This window comes from Typopeltis vanoorti, chromosome 6 (assembly GCF_054136105.1).
Source record: "Typopeltis vanoorti isolate ZY-2024b chromosome 6, IOZ_Tvanoo_1.0, whole genome shotgun sequence".
Classification (NCBI taxonomy): Eukaryota; Metazoa; Arthropoda; class Arachnida; order Uropygi; family Thelyphonidae; genus Typopeltis; species Typopeltis vanoorti.
In genome coordinates, this window is record NC_143554.1 from 12,403,218 (window position 1) to 12,426,602 (window position 23,385).

Genomic DNA, 23,385 nt, shown 5'->3' on the forward strand with positions numbered 1-23,385 from the left:
GCAGACAGTACTCGTGTCGGAAGCTGATGAGATTGTTTAAATAATGAGTGCTCACTTGACCAAGATCTATCAACCTGATGTATGCAATATAGCACACAGTACAACTAATGCTACACTGAATTGAAGAGTTAGAGGTGCACAAGAATGAGGTTCTAGAGCTATTACAAAACCTGGATAAGAATTCTGCAATAGAGACAGCAGGATATCAGCATGTATGCTCAAAGGAATGTTCTACACAATTCACTTGGCTCTGGCATATTTGTATAACTTGAGTCTTACTCAGGAAAGAATATACGATGGTTTCATTGTACTAGGATGGTGCAAAAACCGATGTGTCTTAACTACTGGAGCTGTCTGTATCTTGGGAGTGTAGTAAAGAATTTGCACACAGAAATGAGCTAATAGTCAAACTGTACTCTGCAAAGCACAGCATGGGCTTGCTAAAGGGAATTAATATTTTAGCAATTTGCTCCTTTTATAAAGATGTTGCAGATAAGTTGGATAAAAGGAACGGATACAATATAATTCTCCTGGACTACACTAAAATATTTGATATGATGCCACAAAAGCTGTTGCATGAACTGGAGAATATGGGACTGGAATATAAACTATCGACTTGGATAAATGGCAGCTGATGGAAAGGTGTCAGCAAGTGGTATATCAGGGATAAGTCATTGGATCACTGTTGTTCTATCTGTATATTAATGATATCAGAAGGGCCTGAAAGAAATTTTTCAATTCTTCACTGATGATACATCTGATATACAGCATTACAGGATGATTTAAATAAGCTGGAGCAGTGAGCAAATGATAATGGCTCCAAATTCAATTTTTAGTAAGTCTCAAGTTATGCACTTTGGCATGATAACATTTCCAAAGGCATGCTACGTTAGTGGGATTATGCTATAAGAAACTGATGAGGTTAGAGATCTTGGAGTTATGAAGAATAGGAATTTGAAGTTTAAAGGTCATACTGCTGGAGTAGATGATAGACCAGAAATGCTCAAGTATGAAGGTATAAAAGTGTGGCTACACTGCACAGTTCAGAGCTCTCAATAGTACCCATATATAAAAAAGGGAAATAAAACTGATTGTGAGAATTACAGAGGTATTTCTCTACTGAGTGTTCCTGGTAAGATTTATGCCAGTATACTTGAGAAACGGTTGAGAAGGATTGTGGAAGAAAAGTTTGGTGAAGAACAAGCTGGATTTAGGCCAAACAGAGGCTGTCAGGATCAGATCTTCACTTTACGACAAATAGTCGAGAAAGCATGGGAACATAACAAAGATCTGTATTTAAGTTTTGTAGATCGAAAAAGCATATGACAAGGTGCCAAGAGAGAAGCTATTCAAAACGCTAGTTGTATGGTGTCAGTAAATCATTATATCAAGCAATACTTAGTCTTTATTTGAATTGTAAGTCAGCAGTTAGAATTGAAGGAAGTACAGGAAGATGGTTTAATGTTAAATCTGGTATCAGACAAGGATGTACATTATCATCTCTGATATTCATTATCTATATGGATTACATTATGAAGGAAAGTGGAATTAAATATGATATCAAAATTGAAGATGTTAATGTCAGCTCCTTGCTTTATGTGGATGATGTTATACTTCTAAATAAATCTGCTACAACTCTGCAAGATTCCCTAACTAAATTGAATAACTGTTGTGATAGATATGGTATGAAGGTCAGCAATAACAAGACAAAGATAATGAAAATAGGCAGAAGCATTGAAAATATCAGCTGCATTGTGAATGGAGAACCTATAGAACAAGTAAAAGATTTCAGCTACTTAGGCACGATTTTTACTGAAGATGGTAAATTAAATATGGAAATAGACAACAGAATCAACAAAGCTGCTATGGTAGAAAGTCAACTGAATAAATTCATATGGAATAAGAGAGAAATTAGTCAAAACACTAAATTAGCTGTATACAAGACAGTGTTCAAACCAATTTTAACTTATGGATCTGAGAGCTGGGTTAGAAAGAGAACATTGACCAAAGACTAGAGAAAGCAGATATGAGAGTCCTGAGAAAGATTAGGGGCATGAACAGATGGCATCAATGGCAATATCATATTAAAAATGAGGATATTAGGAAAGAACTTGACATTGTCAGCATCCAGGAATGCATTAGCAGAGCTAATCACCACTGATATTAGCAGAGCTAACTTATAGACAGAATGGGTGAGGAAAGATTAGCCAAACAAGTGTTCTCTGCTAGGTTGGCAGGAAAAAGACCCAACCAAGATATAGATGGATTGATACAGTAAAATGTTCCTTAGAAGATAGATATATAAATATAAGATCTGACAATGTTGTAGCTTTGACAGGTAACAGATTGATTTGGCAGAAAATTGTAGGTAGGAAGTTAGTAATGATGTAAATTTTTCATGTAGTATTATCATATCCTGTACACCCCTTGAGGGTAAATGTCAGGAATTTGATGATGATGAGGTTATACTGCAAAAATTGCAAATACAACTCTGAGGATAACTGAGATGTTGAAACCAACAGTGACATATAAAGATAAGGAAGTCATTTTATGCCTACAAAGCCTTGATATGACTACACTTGGACTACCATGAGCAGATTTAAAGAGATAAAGCAGTTGTAGAAAGGCTGAAAAGAAGAGTATAAAAGATGATTTTGCAATTATGAAATGTGGATTATGAAGATAGCATAAGAGTAAATAACTTCACAAACACTGGTAAACATGGGAAGGGAGGGTGATATGATAGAGGACAATACTCTGTAAGGTGTTACAGGTTATTGACGGTTGAAATTTTTCATTATATGGAAGTGGGAAGAAGATGAGGAATCTCTGCTCCTCCCAAAAAAAAAAAGAGTGAGCTAGACATTTCTCTCGAAGTAGTGAGTGTATCCAGTGTAAATGAGTAGAAGAGAAATTATGATTAGCTGGAGTGGGTAATCTGTGCCCCCCCCACCCCAAAGAGTTCCTGGGGGCTTCATATTAATAACAAAATTTCTTTCCCTTACATGCAATGTTCTTTTCAACATTGCAGCAATTATCCTGAAAGTTACATATTTGAAATCTTTGTTATGTGACCTTTGAACTTCAAATTACTATCCAAAATTCCATGATCCCTACACTCAATTTCTCCAGGAATACTCCCAGCAATATAATAAGCTGTTGATAATTTCATCATGCCAAATGCATAACTAAAAACTTATCAACAAGGAATTTACAGCCATTATCATTTGCTCAACATTCCAGCTCTTCACATCATTCTGCAAGTGCTGCATATCATCATTAGCATCCCATACTGCTCTGCCCATCACTGCATCTTTAGCCAACAATTGAACATCTCAGATTCTTCCTATATTTGTGATGTACAGAATGAACAACAATGGTAGAAGGACTGATCTCTGGGCTACACCGCTGATCATCTTAAATCTGGCAGATTCATACCATGAATATATTACAATGCATGCTTGAGATGTGCAAATTTTATACAAGGTAGATAATTAGGGAAATGTGAAATCATGTTAGCTTATAGACAATTTTTATGAGGTATGTTTTGCACTGTTCAGTAACACTTAGTGAATGCCAAAAATGCCATCTAGCAGAATGCAGCAACCTATAGAGAGAGAGAGAGAGAAATACACACACACCTCATCTTCTCTTACACAAATACAGTCATATACCCCGACTTACGCGAATCTGGAGTTACGCAGTTTCATATATGTACGCATTCCCGTCCTGCTTCATGCCTCACCACTAGTCGTATCTTTCCGGCACCCGTCACATTCGCCAGTGTTGCGCATGCCGTGAACAAGCACTGATGTGTTTCGCACGGGCTCCATTCACACACGATTTTTATAGTCTACAAACCTTGCGATTGTTTAATGTTATGTTCTTGATAAAAATTTTATCACATAAAAAATAATAATGTCGTCCAAAAGAAGCAAGTCCGATTCTTCTACAGCTAGCAAGAAAAGAAAAACATTGACTTTGGAAACAAAACAACATTATTAAGGATCTTGAAGGCAGAATGAAAATTTGTGAGCTAGCAAAGAAGTTTGATCTACAGGAATCCACAGTAAGAACAACCATAAAAGAAAGGTTCACAGATTTGGGAGGACATAGATTCAAACGAGGAACGAATTGTAGCCACAAGGTAAGGAATAAAAAAAATCATTAGCTTGCTATGAAGAAATTTTGCATGACAAGAAAAAGACATTATGCCGTCAGACGAATCTATAAGATTTTATGAAACCATTGACATTGAAATAACATTTTTTTTTTTATGTACGAAAAACTACAATTATGATTATATTTCTTAAAAAATATGTGTTTTTGTAAACCTTTGGTCCCAATTAACTAGTATTTTGTATGTTTGTATGCAAAATTATACCTGAGTTACGCAAATTCAACTTACATGCTTTTTGTTGGTCCCACCTACTGCATAACTTCGGGGTATGACTGTATACTCTCATGCATTACCCAGCATCCAAAACATGAGTAACATGGGCAAGCATCCTGATTAGAATTCATTTTTCAATTTGAAAATTCAAATTCAAATTCAATTCAACTTGTGAATTTGTGTAGTATAGTCATGAAGTATTTTCATGACTAGACTACTTGTATATAGAGGCTAATGACTTCACATTAACTGAATTAGTATCCCATAATGCAATTACATAAGACAACTTAATTAATAAGAATATTATTTCTTGGCAATGTTAATTTATAATTAAATGAAAAAACTTTCTATGAAAATCCAAGTATTGAACAAAAAGGAAATCATTACATGTTGAGTAGAAGTTTAAAATAATAAAATACAGTGTCCATTGGACCTTCCTAGTTTCAAACAATGGTAAAAAATCAAAATGGTTTGGTTTGTTCAAACATTCCAGAAACTCTACAAGTTTTATCCAGAATTTTTCCTGCTTCGTGATGTGGTGGCGCTGCTGGACAGGGCTGTCGTAGTATTAAACATTGGGTCAGGAAAAAGCGCAAGTTGTGTGGTGGGTAGATGAGCTGAAATCAATCAGAGCAGCATAGCATAAGTTTTGTCAGGTGTACAAAAAGGCAGCACCTGACCCCAAGCATATCCATTTGTGAAAAGAAAATTTCCTAATGACAGGAAGTGTTTTGAAACAACATAGAGGAGGGAAGCAGCCAATACTGGAAGAGAAGGTAGAGAGAGGATTCGTGAGACCTTTGCATGAAGCCCAACAAAATCTGCCAGGAGAGTGGATTTTGTCTGTGAACTGCAAATACCCTCTCCACCATTCACAAGGTCATCCATCATAAGTTCCATCTACATGCATACAAAGTGTAGGGAATCAAGCAAAATGATAAGACCCAACAGGTAATGTTTGCAGCTGAAATTCTGGAACATGTCTACAAGAATCCAGATTTGCTTTTTGGACAAAGCCACTTTTCATGTCAACTAAAAAGTGAACAGGCACAATGTCAGGATATGGGGGAGTGAATATTCTCAGTGTCATGGAACAAGTGAGTGACAGTCCCAAGGTAAACGTTTGGTATGGTGTAATATGAAACATTATCACCTTTGCCCATTTTTTTTAGTGGAAAGCAATATCGACAGAATGATTTATCTCGACATGATGGAAAATTTCATCTTTCCACAACTCTAGGACTTGCAACTACACATCCTCTTTCAACAGGATGGTGTCTTGCCACACTGGCATTTGAAGGTCTGTCCAACTCTTGACAGGGTTTTCTCTCAGCAGTGGATTGGACATGGAGGACTGATTCCCTGGCCACCACGATTGCCAGATCTTACTCCATTTGATTTTTTCTTGCAGGGGGAACATGAAGGACACAGTCTATGCAACTAAAGCAGACAGCCTAGAGAATCTGAAACATTGCATTTCTCTGAAGCATGCCATCCATGGCATGCTTCAGAGAACCTGGTTGGAGGATTCTCGACTTGACACTGTGCATGCTACTAAAGAGCATACATGGAAGTGCACTGATTTTTTTTTTTTTTTTTTTTTTTTTTTTTTTTTTTTTTTTTTTTTTACAAAATCTTCCTGAGTGTTCCTTCACGCAGTCTTTGGTGGAAATTCAGAAAGCCTGATCACAGGATTAAATTCCAGATGATTGTAGCAGAGCATCATAGTACCCATTTAAGAAATAAAACTGAATGTGAGAATTACAGAGGAATTTTACTATTGAGTGTTCCTAGTAAGAGTTATTGCAAGTATTCTTGAGAAACAGCTAAGAAATATTGTGGAAGGGAAGCTTGGTGAAAAGCAAGCTGAATTCAGGCCAAACAGAGGTTGTCAGGATCAGATTTTCACTTTGAGAAATCATGGGAATATAACAAGGATCTGTATTTAAGTTTTGTAGATCTGGAAAAGGCATATGACAAGATGCTAAGAGGAAAGCTGTTCAAAACGGCTAGTTATATGGTGTCAACAGGGCATCATATCAAGCAATACTTAGCCTTTATTTGAGTTGTAAGTCAGCAGTTAGAATCGAAGAAAAGTGGTATTAAACCTGATATCAAAATTGGAGATGTTAATCTAAGCTCTTTACTTTATACAGATGATATTATACTTTTAAATAAACCCAGTACAAGTCTGCAAGATTCCCTGACTAAATGAAATAACTGTTATAATAAATTTGGCATGAAAATCAGCAATAACAAGACAAAGACAATGAAAATAGGCAGAAGCAATGAAAATATCAACTGCATTGTGAATGGAGAACCTATTGAACAAGTAAAACATTTCAGCTACTTAGGCACGATTTTTAGTGAAGATGATAAATATGGAAATACACAACAGAATCAACAAAGTTAGTATGGTAGGAAATCAACTGAAACATTGTTAGCATTCAGGAATGTGTTAGTAGAGCTAATCTCAAGTAGTATGGTTGCTTAAATAGAATGTGAGAGGAAAGATTAGCAAAATAAGTGTTCTTTGTCAGGTTGGCAGGAAAAAGACCCAGAGAAATGCCAAGATGTGTAGATAGAGTGATACAGCAAAAAGTGCCTTATAAGACAGAAATATATGATCTGAGTACGTTCGAAAGCGACAGATAACAGATTAATTTGGTAGAAAATTGCTGATCAGAAAATAGTAATAATAATTATCCTGTACACCCTCCCCCGATGGTGCATATCAGGAATTTGATGATAATGACTATATTTCTGTATTTATTAGGAATTCGAGATGTTTAAAACTGTTTAAAATGGTAGCATTTTTTTTTCTTTTATTATTATTATTTTTTAGTGTATTATTTACAAGACTGTACTGGTTTTGAACATTCTGCCTCTAATCCTATTTTTCCTGTAAGTCCTTTCATTTTTATTGTGCAAAGTTTCATAATGTAATGCTTTTTTAAGAACACATACCTTGCTTTAAGAAAAATGACTATTATAATTAATAATAATTTTTTATCATGGCAAAGTTGAGACTCAGGTGTTATGGAAGTATTAACAAAAAATTCTACACTTTAAAAATAAAAAAAGGAAAGGTGATGAGAGTATATGACTGGTCAATACATCCTGATGATGTACGAGAGTGCTATTTCTTTTTTATTTCGAGGACATTTCTGATTCATTTTTCCATGTTTAATTTCGGGTTATGTATTGTGTCATGAAAGCCTTGCGCAAATAGTCCAGAAACACTGTGATAGCTGGGGTAATTTTTTTCTCGTGAAAAAGATGCAACAAAACATTTTGGGAAAAATACTTATGTATCTCATCCCCTCAAATGTGAATCAATTTTGAAATCAACTTAGTTAACTTACATACTGATCCAATGAAAATTTTTGATTTGTAGGCTTGTGTCATCATTTCTGTTCTAGCAATTCACAAAAAAAAAAAAAAAAAAAAAAAATCACAACAAAAAATAATTACGTATTATCTTGTTTTTAATTATACTACCAATATTACATATTTTAGTTAATATGTGTACCATACATAATCATTATTTGGGATACTTTGCTTTCTGCATACCTTCCACACAACAGCCACTGTCATCTTTTGTATTTGATGATGCAACATTGTTTAATGGCTTGCTGAATACCTAGCTACTAACCTTGTACATTCTGCAACATCCACATTATGGGTGGCACAGCTTCCCATTCAAAAGAAATATCATTGAAGGAAAAACAGTTTGAAGTCTCTACTATATTTTTATAGACTAATTCTCCTCCATGCAACAAGTTTTTCAATTGTTAGTTGTTACTTTTTATGTGCCATCAAGTTATTTCTGACTCTTGGTGGGCCCTCCATGTGGGGTGCCTGTATGTAGCAGAGTGGACCCCCCCCCCCCCAGTGATGGTACTGGCACTTTCCATTCTTCCTCTTTTTCTTTACTTTCCTTCCTGTATTCTTTCCTCTACTTTTCCTGCCCTCTTTTTTGATATTCTTTTTTTTCCAGGCCACCATCAGTGGGATCCAACACCCTGCCACCGTGTTTGCCTGTGATGCAACCCATGGAAATTCAGAAAGGGGAAACCATCATACTACTTTGGCCTCTGCTTCAGCAAGACAGGAAGTCCTGAATGGCCCAGCCAGGATCAATCGACGAGTGAGCTAGCCTGCAAGGGTCAATGGTGTTGCATTAAGTCTCTCATCCCAAAAACCAGGCAAGTCTATAAATCCAAAACAATAGAAAAATTCGAACAATGGAACTGTTGTGAGTTTTGCAAGAATATCAATGATATCAAGATTTGTTGAGGAAACACAAACCTTTCTGTTTCTGTCTACAGGAAACATACTTAAGACCCAAAGAGGATCCTACCTTAAGGAATTTCACTGTTGCACAAAAGGATAGAACTGGAGGTGGTCCTGCTCATGGAGGAGTAGCTATCCTGGTGGGCAGGCATACTTTTTTCCATCATGTCCAACTTAATACTGTTCTGGAAGCAGTAGTGATTCACTTGTCTGTGGGATATTTTATTACAGTATGTTCAATTTATTTACCACTAAGTGCTAACTTAAATGAAACCAATCTTGATAACCTTATCTTGCCTAAACCCATACCTCTGACGGGTGACTTTAATGGTCACAATAATTTGTGGGATATGGCCCACACAAATAGATGAGGTTGAATCATTGAAAGAAACTTTGACAATAATGACCTCTCCCTTTTTAATAATAAGACTCAATACTTTCTTCCATGTGCCTACCTGTCCATATTCTGCAATTGATCTTACCATCTGCTCCCTTTCTATTCTTCCACTGCTCATGTGGGACATCAGAGAGAACATATATGGAAGCGATCACTTTCCTGTTTTCTACAGAATGTCTTCACAAGAACCATGTTCACCCACACAGATATCCTCATCTGTGTGGGTGAACATGGTTCATGTGAAAACAATGGACCAGGCTGATGGGTACACTTTTTCTCATCTTGCAAAATTTAATGCTGATACCATCAGTCAAACACCTATCAATGAAGCAATCAAGTATTATAACAGAGTGCACTGTCCAGGCAGCAATAGCCTCCATCCTGAGAAATCTCAATTTCCACTTTATCCAAAGCCTTGGTAGAAGCCAGAATGCCAGACACCAAAATAAGATCAACACACACACCATGGGATATATTTCATAGATACCCTGCCACATCAAACTTAATAGCTTTTAAGCATGCTCGAGCCAAAGCACGTTATGTGAGAAGTCAGTCAGAAACAATCTTGGATCCAATTTACATCATCGATCAATCAAGCAACTAGTGCAGAAACTGTATGGGATAAAATCTGGAAGATGAAAGGTAGATACAGAACACATGAACTGTCTACCTTGGAACATAATGGATGTATCATCACTGATCCCAATGCTATTTGCAGACATTTTTGGCAAAAATTTTGCCAGAATACTAAAAGAGCAACAAGAGAAACAACGATTAAGATTCTGTACCAAAGACATAGTACCATATAACAAACCATTTATTAAAGAGGAACTCAAAAGAGCTCTTTTGCTATCGCAGTAGGCCCCAGATATCCATTATGAGATGATAAAGTACCCCCCCCCCATCATCTTCTATGGATCTCCTACTCTTATTATATAACAAAATATTTACAGAGGAAGAGTTTCTGAACTGTTGGCATAAGTCAGTTTCCATTGCTATCCCAAAACCAAGTAAGGATTCAACACAGGCTAATAATTATTACCCAATCATTCTGACAAGCTGTCTATGTAAGGTCTTGGAAAAAATGGCAAACTCAAGGCTCCTTTGGTACCTAGAAAGCAGCAAACTTCTTTCCAACAAACAATGTGGCTTTCGTAAACACTGATCAACCTTGGACCATTTGATCCACTTAGAAACATGCATAAGAGATGCTTTTCTGAAACAAGAAAATGTAGTTTCAGTGTTCTTCAACACTGAAAAAGCTTATTACACAGCCTGGAGATATGGTATATTGAAAGACTTGTTCAATCTAGGTCTGAGGGGACACCTACTTGTTTTTATTAAAATCTTTCTTTCCAGCCAAGTCTTCCAAGTCAGAGTGAGGAGTACGTTATCTTGGCCATATTACCAAAAAAGGGTGCTTCTCAAGGCTCTTTCAAAAGTGTGACTCTCTCTCCACTGTTAAAGTGAACTCAATCACTGAACAGCTTCTTCCTACAGTAAGTAATTGCCTTTATGTCAATGATTTCACAATTTATTATCATTCTTGCGATATGAGGGTCACTGAAATGCAATTCCAACAAGCAATCAATCAATCATGTCTCTTCCTGGGTTCATCGTCATGGATTCAAGCTTTCAGCAGAGAAAACTTGATTATGGATCTCAGGTTTATAGTTCTGCAAGGAAGACCACATTCCAGTGGTTGGACCCTATTCATCATCAGGGTATCTGAATAGCTACTAGTGCCTTTTGCACATCACCCATTCAAAGTCTTTATGTACAATCATAAAATATTTGTCGCTCAACTTAGACTAATAATAAAGTCCTTTCCTGATCACCCTACATAGACCAGTCTCTTTTCCCTACATCACGAGGCTCAATATCACACACGCCAGACTGCCTTTCGTCCTTTTGGTTTCGCATCAAAGCTATAGGCATTAACATTAACACCATCTGTATGAAACAAAACAGCACCCCCCCCCCCCATCAGGCTTACACCCCATCTTGCAAACTCTCACTCAGACAACTACAGAAGTCTCACATGCCCCATCTGTCTATCTTCAACTGTTTTAATGCCCACAGAGCAGTTCACTCTGATTTCGTGCTCATCTATACTGATGGTTCAAGATCAGATTTCTGTTGACAGTGCTGCTGTGTTTCCTAATATCACAATCTCCAACCAAATCCCATCTGAATGGAGTAATTATACAGCAGAGTTACATGCCATTCAGCTTGCATTTATACATATAAAAGAAAACTCCTACCAAAAATGCATAATTTATACAGACTCTTTAAGTTCTTATCTCAATAGTTTATTTCTTCTCTGGTGTATAATCCACACCCAGTTACAACTGTTATATAAAATAAAGATCCTTAATTTCTATTTCAGTTTTGCTGATGCAGCTGCTAGATCAGCTCATTCCTTCTCAACATCTTGTTTGACTGTTCCATAAACTGAATACACACAAATAATAAAATTAAAGTTAAAAGCCCAATAGCAGTACTCCTGGCAGAAGCACTAACAAACTAACTGTATGAGATTAAACCAGAAATTAGACATTGGCATTCTGGTCAACGTAGGAACAGGAGGGAATTAATAGTTCTAGTTAGCCAAAGTATAGGCCACAGTCACCTGCCCACTCATATTTACTGAAGGCTGATAACCCACCTACGTGCAAGGAATGCAACAATTGTCTCACCATTAATCATATTCTGGTGGAATGCCGGCGCTTCACACAAGAAAGCAATATCATCTTTACTCATCTGGCTGAGTCCTATACACTCAGATAAACTGTATGATCTTTTTAAATTTCTACAAAAAATCAACCTGTACAAACACATTTGCCTAATTTTATCTATAAGTAGATCCCGCATCACTCAATTTTGTACATACACCCTCTGTCCAAAAAGAAACCGAACTTTTGGTAGAAAATAAAACACAGGCCAATTATTATTCAAATAATTTATTTTAATCAATATAATCTCCCTGAGCTTTAATACAGTGTTTGTATTAAATTCAAATTAACAGTCAAAACGGTCAATTAATTCATTAAATGAGTTTTTTATACCAGTTTTTGGAATACTGTTGAGAGTTGTGGTTACTCCCACTTGAACATTTTCAATGGTGCCGTTTCATTTTCCTTTCATTGGCAAATGAAGTCACAGGGTGCTAAATCGGGTGAATACGGTGAGTGATCCAACACACAGACTTGGTTTTTGCTCAAAAACTGCCTGGCAATGTTCAAATGATTAGATGGTGCATTATCGTGCAAACATGACCAGCTGCCTGCATCACGATATTCATGCCGTACGCGAGAAATTCTCGCTATCAATCGCTTCAAAACTTCGAGATAAAACTCACCATTGAACGTTTGGCCAGGCGGAATGAATTCTTTGTGGATAATGCCCTTGGAATCATAGAAACAAATCAGCATTGTCTTTACTTTTGACTTCTCCAAGCGACTTTTTTTCGGATGCCCTCTTCTGGTGGTCTCTACTCAGCAATCTGGCACTTTGTTTCAGGCTCATACTCAAAACCCCACGTTTCGTCACCAGTAACGAGCATTTCAAGGAAGTTTGAGTACTTACGAGCAGTTTTAATGAGGTCCTTACAGTGGTCAATTCAATACATTTTATGGTCGATGAACTTGTGGGGAACAAATCGCAAATTCAATTTACAAAGGCCCAAACTCTCAGTCAAAATGTTGTACACAGTTGATTTTGGAATCCCCAATTCATCTTTGATCAATCTCATGCACTTTTTGGATGTTAACTTTGTTCAGTCCAGTTTTTGGACGGCCCGGCTTTTCGTCATCCTCAAGCGTCTCACGAAAACTTTGAAATCACTTAAACCACTAGTAAACTTGAGTATGGGATAAGCATTCATCACTGTATACTTTTTGAAGCATTTGATGCATTTCAGGAAAACATTTACCAAGTTTAACACAAAAGTCAATCACAGCTCTCTGTTTAAAACTCATTTTCCGACCATTCGTCAAAACACACTGTCACTCTTGGCACTATAACTCTGCTTATAATGAAACAAATGTCAAACAGTTGACACAACACTAATGAAGGTTGCCACTTTCGACAACAAAAAAGATACTACAAGTGGCACCACTAGTTTCTTCTATTTTCGAAAAGTTCAGTTTCTTTTTGGACAGAGGGTGTACACATAATCTTATTACTTATCCTTGACTGTTTATGTACTGCTACAATTACATGCTTTGCAGGATGAAAATCCAAGTTTCCTTTCTTCTCTGTATTTTCAGATAACATACTTTTCAAACCTAGGTCTCTTTACAACTGAAAGGCATTGTTAATAATCAATAAGCCACAGAGGCTCTTATTAAAAATGAATATATCAGAAAAGGACTTAACATTAGTAATATTCAAGAATATGCAAATAGCACTAATCCATCCTTTAAACAGTATGGAAAATGAAAGATTAGCAAAATAGGGCTTTTGTAACGCTCAGAAGAATAATGACTAAAATACTGCAGTGGTTGAAGTGGCTTAAGGTACTTTATAGAAGTGAAAAGTAACAACTACTCAATTCAGCAACTAGACAAATAATAGGCCAGTTTGGACAAAAAACTACTGACAGGAAACTAATCATGAAATATTATGTTAGATTATTATAATATGATACACTCTTGAAAGGTATATGCCAGGAAATTATAATATTCAATACTGGCTTGGACGAATAGCAAGGTTTTGTATTGATATACCATCTTGAATTAGTTTTCTTTATGTAAACAGAAAACTGAAAGCGATCTAGTTGTCTTCATCTATGAAAGGAAGATAGTTTTTGTACATGATCTTTGCTACAAGGTCTTTAATTTATGTATCAACAGTGTGCTGAAAAAATGGGATTCTTAATCATAAATTAATCTTCTAAGTACTAAGTTTACTTATTAAATTACACATTTCATTTCTACTTTTATGCAGTTTCTTATAGAAACATTTTGACATGGGTGAAACAAAAACTTTCTTTATCTGGCAATGAGATTCAGACTTTAGACTCACTAACAATCGCAAAATGTAACTGTATCTACTTGTAGTTGGCTTGGACAGTGGAGGTAACTTCCTCTTAGCAAAAGAGAAGTTGGCACCTGCACTTTGCAACCAACGTGAATCTTTCAGGTAGTAGATAATTTTCATCACATGCAAACTCCCTCCTCCACTGGAGGCTCCATGTAGCTTGAACAGTATCATGCTCATTTTTTCTTTTCTTTTTTTATTTCAACATGGTTTTGCATAAATTAAATTAAGGGGATAAAAATCCCTTATTATTTTACAGCCAGTAAGCAAAACTCTAAGATCAAAAACTATGATCTAAGAGTTTCATGCCTGAAGAACAATCGGCGAATCCAAGCGTAAGTTGCCCTGGTAGTACAACACCAAGGCAACTCGAAGCAAAGGTGGAGCAAGCTTCCTCACTATCCTTGATATTTTCTCATAATGTAAAACACGGCTCCTAGGAGATGTAATACTGCCTTACATTATGAGGAGAGGTCACTACCCAGACCGGTTTCAACCTTTTTTTGAAGTCTCATCAGTGAGTAGGTAGACCTGGATGATATCAAAATTTAAGCGAAAAGAACTTACATACCTTCACTATATGAATGCCAGAAAGGTGTGCCCATATATTATAACTAAGATAAAAAGCCAAATGGCTATTTTTTCTGGCGAAGTTAAGCAATGAGATTCAGACTTTAGACTCACTAACAATAGCCGTTTGGCTTTTTATCTTAGTTATAATATATGGGCACACCTTTCTGGCATTCGTATAGTGAAGGTATGCAAGTTCTTTTCACTTAAACTTTGATATCATCCAGGACTACCTACTCACTGATGAGACCTCAAAAAAAGGTTGAAACCGGTCTGGGTAGTGACCTCTCCTCATAATGTAAGGCAGTATTACATCTCCTAGGAGCCGTGTTTTACATTATGAGAAAATATCAAGGATAGTGAGGGAGCTTGCTCCACCTTTGCTTCGAGTTGCCTTAGTGTTGTACTACCAGGTGCTCACTTACGCTTGGATTCGCCGATAGTTATTCGGGCATGAAACTCTTAGATCGTAGTTTTTGATCTTAGAGTTGTGCATACTGACTGTAAAATAATAAGGGATTTTTATCCCCTTAATTTAATTAACTTCGCCAGAAAAAATAGCCGTTTGGCTTTTTATGGTTTTGTATAGTTATTCTAATCAGTTCTAATAGCAAATGCTTTAGTTTCCATATGAAAGATAATAAAACATAAAAAATACTGTGTGCAAAACTTACCCACTAGCAGTAGAAAATGGTGTATCTTTATTACGAAGTTTTTCTATTTCTGTTTTTACTTTATCTAACTCAGAAATAAGTTCTTCTTCTCTCAGTTTGTGCTTTTCCCTTGCCAAATTGATTATCATTTGATATTCTGTGTTATCATTTTCCAACTGCTCGATCTTTTTCACTAGGTACTGAGAAAAAATTTCAAGAAAAATATTGAAATATCACTAACATTTATGTACAATACACTATTAGTAAAGCAGAAAATAAAAACAAATTATATATAAAGAGCACTAAATTAAAGAATGCAGACTTTATGAAATACTAATATTTTGAATTTTTTTTTGGATTGCGTGAAAACAACAACTAATTTGTAGAGTCTTATCCCTCATGGTTCTGATATTATTAGGCAATACATCCAGGGAGAGCACTTACTCTACAATTCTCTGTCTCCACCACTCAAATCCACCAACTCCACCTATTGCCCACCACCACTAGTATTTTCACAGACAATTACAAACATCCATTCCCACGACGGGATTCGAACCCACAGCCTTTTGGCTGGATAGCAGATACGCTAACCATTCGGCCAACCAGGCTGGCATATGAAGTGTTCTGTTTATACAATGTTATTTTACAAATTTAACATGGGTGTCTATGAAACATGGCTTTTTTTTGTAGAAAGAAAAACTACATTCACAGGATTATTCCTATCTTTATTAGGATAAGCTTAGATTTTTTGGGGGGGGGGGAGGATAAATATAAAAAAATCAAACATTACATAAATTCCACATATTACTCTTAAAAATTAAGCTTGTTTAATAAATGGAAGTTTTCCAAATTTCTACTCTCAATATAGTAATTTTTATATAATAAAGTAAAAGTGAGTGAAAACTGTCTCTTGCAAAAACTATCCAGTTTATTGTTCACTAGAATTCTTACTGAATTTGTAAGATATGAGTGCTTAGTTCACTAACTTTCGAATGTAACATTGCAATACTATGATAAACAATTATTCTGGAAGTTCCATTCTGTGGAATGGAACTTACGTATAATTTCAAAATAATTTAAAATTTATAGTATTCATATACTATAGATGAGTGGGTTGACAGTGTAAACTGCTTGTGGGTTCCTCATTTTTGATGCAACTGAAGTTTTTTTATTGCATGTTCATTTTAAATAGGCAATTTTAGTTTAACAGTATTATTATTATATAAGCACCGGTCTCATATGGAGGTAGAGGGTTTTTTTCACTCGAAAATGCAGGTTTTTAGTCCTTCAGAACAGGCAAACTGGCCTGTGAACGCATGCGCACGCACACACACACACACACACACACACAGGGCTCAACCAATCCTAAGGAACAGTGGAGGAACGGGGGGAGACCTCATACGAATAAATAAATAAATATAAGCACCTGCATGGAGTTGGACCTCTTCCACATGGGGGAGTTACCAGCACTTTTCATTTTTCACCTTTTTCTAGATTTTCCTTTGTACATTCTTAGCTCTATTTCTCCAGAGCTGTTTTTTCATTCTTATTCTCCAGACCACTATCACTGGAATACAACAACTTGCCGATCTGTCATGCAGTCAGATCCGGCGTTACCATTTAGGCAAACTAGGCAACCGCCTAGGGTGCAAAATTTTGCAAAATTGAAGGGCAAGAAAAATTAAAATTTGATTTTCATATATTTTACTTTGCATATTATTAATAAAGCATGCCAAAATAATTTTTAATTTTTATATTTTCATTTTAAAAAATATCCAACTTGTGAAATAAGGGGCACACTTGTAAACTTTGCCTAGGACGCAAAATAATCTTGCACCGACAGTGCATGCAGTATGATCCATGGACATCACAGAAAAGGGATCCTGATAGTCATACACTGCTTCTGCAAGATGGGGGGGGGGGGTCCCTGATATTCCAACCAGTATCAGCTGGTGGGCCTTACCTGCAAAGGTTACTGATATTGTTGTAAGTTTCCTTCCCTATGGTCTAGAGAAGGGCTAAAGGCATGTGTGTCCAGGGTAGAACTGCCATTCCACTTCTGAGTTCATTTATTGCTTGCAGGATGTGCATGTACACATACTCCATGGCAGATGAGGGGACTGCTAGTGCTCAACCAAGAAATTCTTCTGAGCAAGAATACTTCATTTTCAAATTTTTTCAGGGCTGCACAACCAAAATGACTCCCTTAACAAAAAAGTTCATCTTAAGTGATGCCTAGAAGTCATTAATTAGATCTTTCAACACACTTGAGTTCAACTTTTCAATCACATCCAAACAATCCTAGAACATAGGTGATGCATGCCACACGTCAATGATTCCTCAATCTTTGATTATTAACACTCAAACTGTTTATCCAAGATTTTAATTTTAACTTGTAACCTTTACTTAATCTACTTCCCTGAAGAAGCCACTGATCCTTATGCAAAACTATCAGTACATATTGTATTATTAGAGCTGATGACTCAAGTCTTTGTATTACTCAACTGAGTCACAAAATTCCATCATTAAATAAAATACTCAGTTTTTAACAGACTGATTTTCAGGCCCAATGTTTATATGCATCCAACAATTGATGCATCTGATATTTGAAAATCTTCCTTGTCCATTTGAGGACATCTGATAATTAGCAAAGAAAGAAGAATGGAATTCTGTTTTCACGTACATCTATTTCACAGTATTACCAATTCTAATCCTCTATGACTGCATTTTAAATAATGATAGTGATATACAAGATCATTGTTTGAGTCTCTCACTGGTATTAAATTCCTTTGAAAATTTGTCTCCAAGCTTTATAGTGGATCTAGATCCCTGATGCATCCCCCTGCACTATTTCTATCATTACATCTATAGATAGATTCTCTTCAATACCTACTACATTCTTTTCCTTGGGGGACAGCTCCAAGAGCTCTCTCCAGATCCACAAATATCAGTTCTTCCTTCTTGGTGATTGTTTTCTGGGACATGTCATACCCCCCCCCCCAAACACACACATTGGAAAGGTCATACATCAAACTGCATTTGTCTCTTTCGTCTAGGATTGTTTGGATGTGATTGAAAAGTTGAACTCAAGTGTGTTGAAAGATCGAATTAATGACTTCTAGGCATCACCTACGATGAACTATTTTTTTTTGTTAAGGGAATCATTTTGGTTGTGATTCAGGTTATGCAAGCTTTTATCACAAACAAAAAGAAACTGAACTTTTCGAAAATAGAAGAAACTAGTGGTGCCACTTGTAGTATCTTTTTTGTTGTCGAAAGTGGCAACCTTCATTAGTGTTGTGTCAGCTGTTTATGACATTTGTTTCATTAGAAGCAGAGTTATAGTGCTAAGAGTGACAGTGTGTTTTGACGAAAGGTCGACAAATGAGTTTCAAACAGAGAGCTGTGATTGACTTTTGTGTTAAACTTGGTAAATGTTTTGCTGAAACGTATCAAATGCTTCAGAAAGCATATGGTGATAAATGCTTATCTCACACTCAAGTTTACGAATGGTTTAAGCGATTTCAAAGTATCGTGAGACGCTTGAGGATGACGAAAAGCCGGGCCGTCCAAAAACTGGACTGAGCAAAGTTAGCATCCAAAAAGTGCACGATTTCATCAAAGAAAACCCCAAACCGTCTGTGAGATTGATTGAAGATAAGCTGGGGGATTCCAAAATCAACTGTGCACAACATTTTGACCGAGAGTTTGGGCCTTCGTGAAATTTGTTCCCCACAAGTTGACCGACGACCCAAAAATGTATTGAATTGAACACTGTGAGTACCTCATTAAAACTCAAAAGTACTCAAACTTCCTTGAAATGATCATTACTGGTGACGAAACGTGGTGTTTTGAGTATGAGCCTGAAACAAAGTGCCAGAGTGCTGAGTGAAGACCACCAGAAGAGGGGCATCCGAAAAAAAGTCGCTTGGAGAAGTCAAAAGTAAAGACAATGCTGATTTGTTTCTACGATTCCAAGAGCATTATCCACAAAGAATTCGTTCCGCCTGGCCAAATGGTCAATGGTGAGTTTTATCTCGAAGTTTTGAAGCGATTGATAGCGAGAATTCCTCGCATACAGCATGAATATTATGATGCAGGCAGCTGGTCACTTTTGCACGATAATGTACCATCTAATCATTCAAACATTGTAAGACAGTTTTTGAGCAAAAACCAAGCTTGTGTGTTGGATCACTCACCGTATTCACCTGATTTAGCACCGTGATTTCTTTCTCTTCCCCCGACTTCATTCGCCGATGAAAGGAAAGCAATACGACACCATTAAAAACATTCAAGCAGCAGTAACCACGACCCTCGACAGTATCCCAAAAACCAATATAAAAAACTCATTTAATGAATTAATTGACAGTGGCAAATGCTGCATCAAAGCTGAGAGAGAGTATATTGATTGAAATAAATGATTTGAATAATTATAATTGGCCTGTGTTTTATTTTCTATCAAATGTTCGGTTTCTTTTTGGACAGAGGGTGTATGTTACTTGCACTGAACACAATCATCTTCTTCCACAGGGAAGCCAATCAACTGTTCTTGTTGTGCTGCCTCTTACTGTGCCAGCTAAGGAAGTTGTGTACTCATAACCAGTCTACCAGCAGCTGTTTATTGTAGAGATGATTCTTATCTATACTAGTTCAAAAATTATACTGCCAAGATGCAGCTTGTGCCTTAACACTTGAAACCACCACCACCACCAAAAATATATGATTTATTCAGACTCACTGAGTTCTTTACAGACCACCTATTCTCTTGTGTATAACATCCACACCAGTACTCAATGATGTGCTATACTTTTTTTTTTAATTATCAAATGAAGAGCTTTAATTTTGATGTTAATTTGTGCTCAATTCACAGCCATATTCCAAGCAAGGGAAATAAGACCACACATGAAGCTAGTGGGTCAACAATGGATTGAACCTTCTTTTTCCTTGGACTTTTTTTTTTTTTGATAAATTTAGTTAATCATTATTTCTGGGCATGTGTTTTCTCCACTAAACATCAATATGAAAGATGAAAGCCATACTGACATAAACCGGAATGAATATAGAAATGAAAAAGATAATAGATCTGGTGATGATTGAAGAGGCATTAAGGAAGATGAATAGAAAATCAGCTAGGAGAGATGATTTGTCTGTTGAACTTATCATTGAAACATATCAGTTTCAATCCTGGTCAGTCCAGGATTGAAATGGTTGTGTTTTGTGACATCTTTAAAATGATTTGGAGAAAGTTATCATTTATCTGGATAAATGATAACTTTCTCCAGATTTGAAAAAATTTGAAAGCTTTTGATTGGGTTCAATGGGAGAAAGTCTTGCAAAGTTTAGACAAACAGGTGTAGGAAAGAACAAATATATCAGGAGGAATATTTATGTTAAATACAACAGCTATATGATGGCTAAATTTGGTAATTTGGAGTGGTTTACACTTAAGGGACGCAAACAAGAAAGTGTCTCATCTCCATTGCTCTTTATTGCTGATGAAAAGACCTGGATATGGTTAATGGCCAGAAGGATCGACATCTGTGTTTGTAGATGCTGTGGTGATTTAAACATGTTCAGAAGAACACTCAGAAGAAACTAGATAAATGGAACAAGTCTTAAAGAGTAGTGAAAAACTTCAAATATTTGGGAAGTGTATTTTTTAGTTATGGAAATTTAGATAAGGAGATGTCGAGGAAGAGGATTTTACTAGATCAGAGCTCTTTTAAACAGTATAAGTAGTAGTCTAAATTGTGACAGTGAGGTCCATTTGAGCACAAGCTTTTGATTAGCAGAAGTTCTTTCCATAATTTTTTTTCTTATGCAGAGACTGACAAAAAAAAAAAAAAAAAAAAAAGACAATACATAGAATACAAACAATGGAAATTAAAGTTTTGAAGAAAATGTTGGCAAAAACAAGGAAGACTAAATAAGCAATATGAATACTAAGAATGCTTTGGGACTAGATAATACTGAAGAATTTCATGTGAAATCCTACTTGCAATGCTTTAGACATATAATAAGAACAAAGTTAGAAAGAATAAGAACAAGAAAAATGTATAAAATGAAAATTGAGGAGAAAAGTCCAAGAAGAACCACTCACTGGAAAGGTGAAGATACCAGATTAAGAGAAGATTTAGGAAAAAAGAACATGGGAAAGAGAAATCACCAGAAAGCTTGATCTGTCTGACCTGACAGTTTCTATTGGAGTGGTTGGTAATGAATAAGTACTGGGAATTAAATTATTATGATCATCATAATAATTTAATACAGGTGTAGGAAAGAACAAGTCTCTTGACTTCATGGAGTCAAGAAACTCATTGCAGGTGGTCCCGCTCACACACACCTCACAATATATCTTGATTTAAATGCATTCATTGACTGCACTTTCAGGCAATGCATTCCAATCACCCATCATTCTCCATGCAAAAAAATCTACTCCTCACACCCCCCACCCCACTAACACCCTCCTTTTATAGCTTACAAGGATGACCTCTTCTTCTGCTGTCTCCAGACATTCTATGAAAAACCACATCCAAGTTGATCTGGTATTTATTATTTATTTAATCAATAAATAGTTTATCTGGTAATTACCCATTACCAACTCATATGTTAAGGGGGGTTTTAATCAAGCAACCCCCCATTCCTTCTATCCACTAGGCTTGCAATTTGTATTCTCTCAATCTGTCTTCATACTCCACATTCCAGAAACGGACTTAGTCAATCATCTGTGAACCCTCTTCAATTCATTCTTCTTTTGAAACAAAGCAACCAAATCTGTGCACAGTAATCCATATGCGGCCTGATCAAAGTCTTGTACAATGGAATCATAATATCCTTACTTGTACATATTGGTGTTCTCTTCATCATTCCCATAATTTATGCTGTTCTGAATTTTAGCAAAATGTCCACAAAATTACAAGTCTCTATCCATCATCACCCCGAGATCTTTCATCTCCTCTGCCTTTAAGAAATCACCAATCTTATACTCTACATCCCATCTTTTTGCTTTACAAATTTTAAAAGCTCACAAAATGAGGTTGAAGATATCCAGACAACTAAATCGTCTGATGTTCCTAAAACGGTGCCGGGATAACAAGGTAATCCCTAATTGTGTTAAATTGAAGCACCGTTTTATTTCACAGAAAGCTCTGCGCATTTATAATCACACTAGCTTCGCCCTGTTAAGAGAACAAATTATCGCGACGCGTGTTCTCCTTGCCAACGTAAACAATACCTTACGGGCGCTAGAGGAAGAGCTTTCGAAAACACTCAGCCATGACTTTTGGACGATACTTTATGATGTCTCATGCGCATCGGCAAGAAAAGAATTCGAAAAAATACAAAAACCTGATGAAGAATTCTACTTCCTTACCACAGCCACCACTCAACACTGTAGTCAACCTCTCGTCGGTAGTTTTAAAGTCTGAAGCACTCACCGCACTTGCACGTGGTCACAATTTCGCCCTAGCTCCTAAAAAGAATACCTTCTGAGGAAATCATGATCCAAATAGAACGTGGGATTTGCAACCTTCCTAACCATATCGCCAACAACGTCAGACTGGATGTAGTCGGTGTTCTCACTAAAGCCAAACCTCCAAAAACCAACTTATCCAAAGACGAATATACAGCCCTACAAGAAATGAAGAATAACAAAAAAATAGTAATCACCAAAGCGGATAAGGGAAACGCCACTGTGGTGCTAAATCAAAAAGACTACAAAGGTAAGCTTAATGGTTTAGTACTAGACCGTACTACTTACCTCCCTATTGAATATAATCCCACCAGCTCTCATATTAGAACTCTCCACAGACTCCTTAAGAAAGTCACTTCTTGGCCTGTGGAAGTCATTAACAAACTAAAACCTTATAACTCTAGACCCCCCCACCCCCGATTATATGGACTCCCAAAAATACATAAACAAAATGTGCCATTATCCTATAGTGGATGGCATTAATTTCCCCCACATATAAATTAGCCAAACATTTAGCCAAAACGCTCACACACTATACTGGCAACACACCATCACACATAAA

General features: G+C 36.4%; 1 protein-coding gene across 1 annotated transcript in view; it reads right to left on the reverse strand.

Moving 5' to 3' along the window:
• The window catches only part of cmet (CENP-meta), a 370,306-nt gene that overhangs the window by 69,498 nt on the left and 277,423 nt on the right, over positions 1–23,385 (reverse strand). Inside the window, exon 17 of the mRNA XM_090393925.1 lies at positions 15,374–15,552. Within this exon, the coding sequence (XP_090250051.1) occupies positions 15,374–15,552 (179 nt within the window). The remainder of the gene's footprint in view (positions 1–15,373; positions 15,553–23,385) is intronic.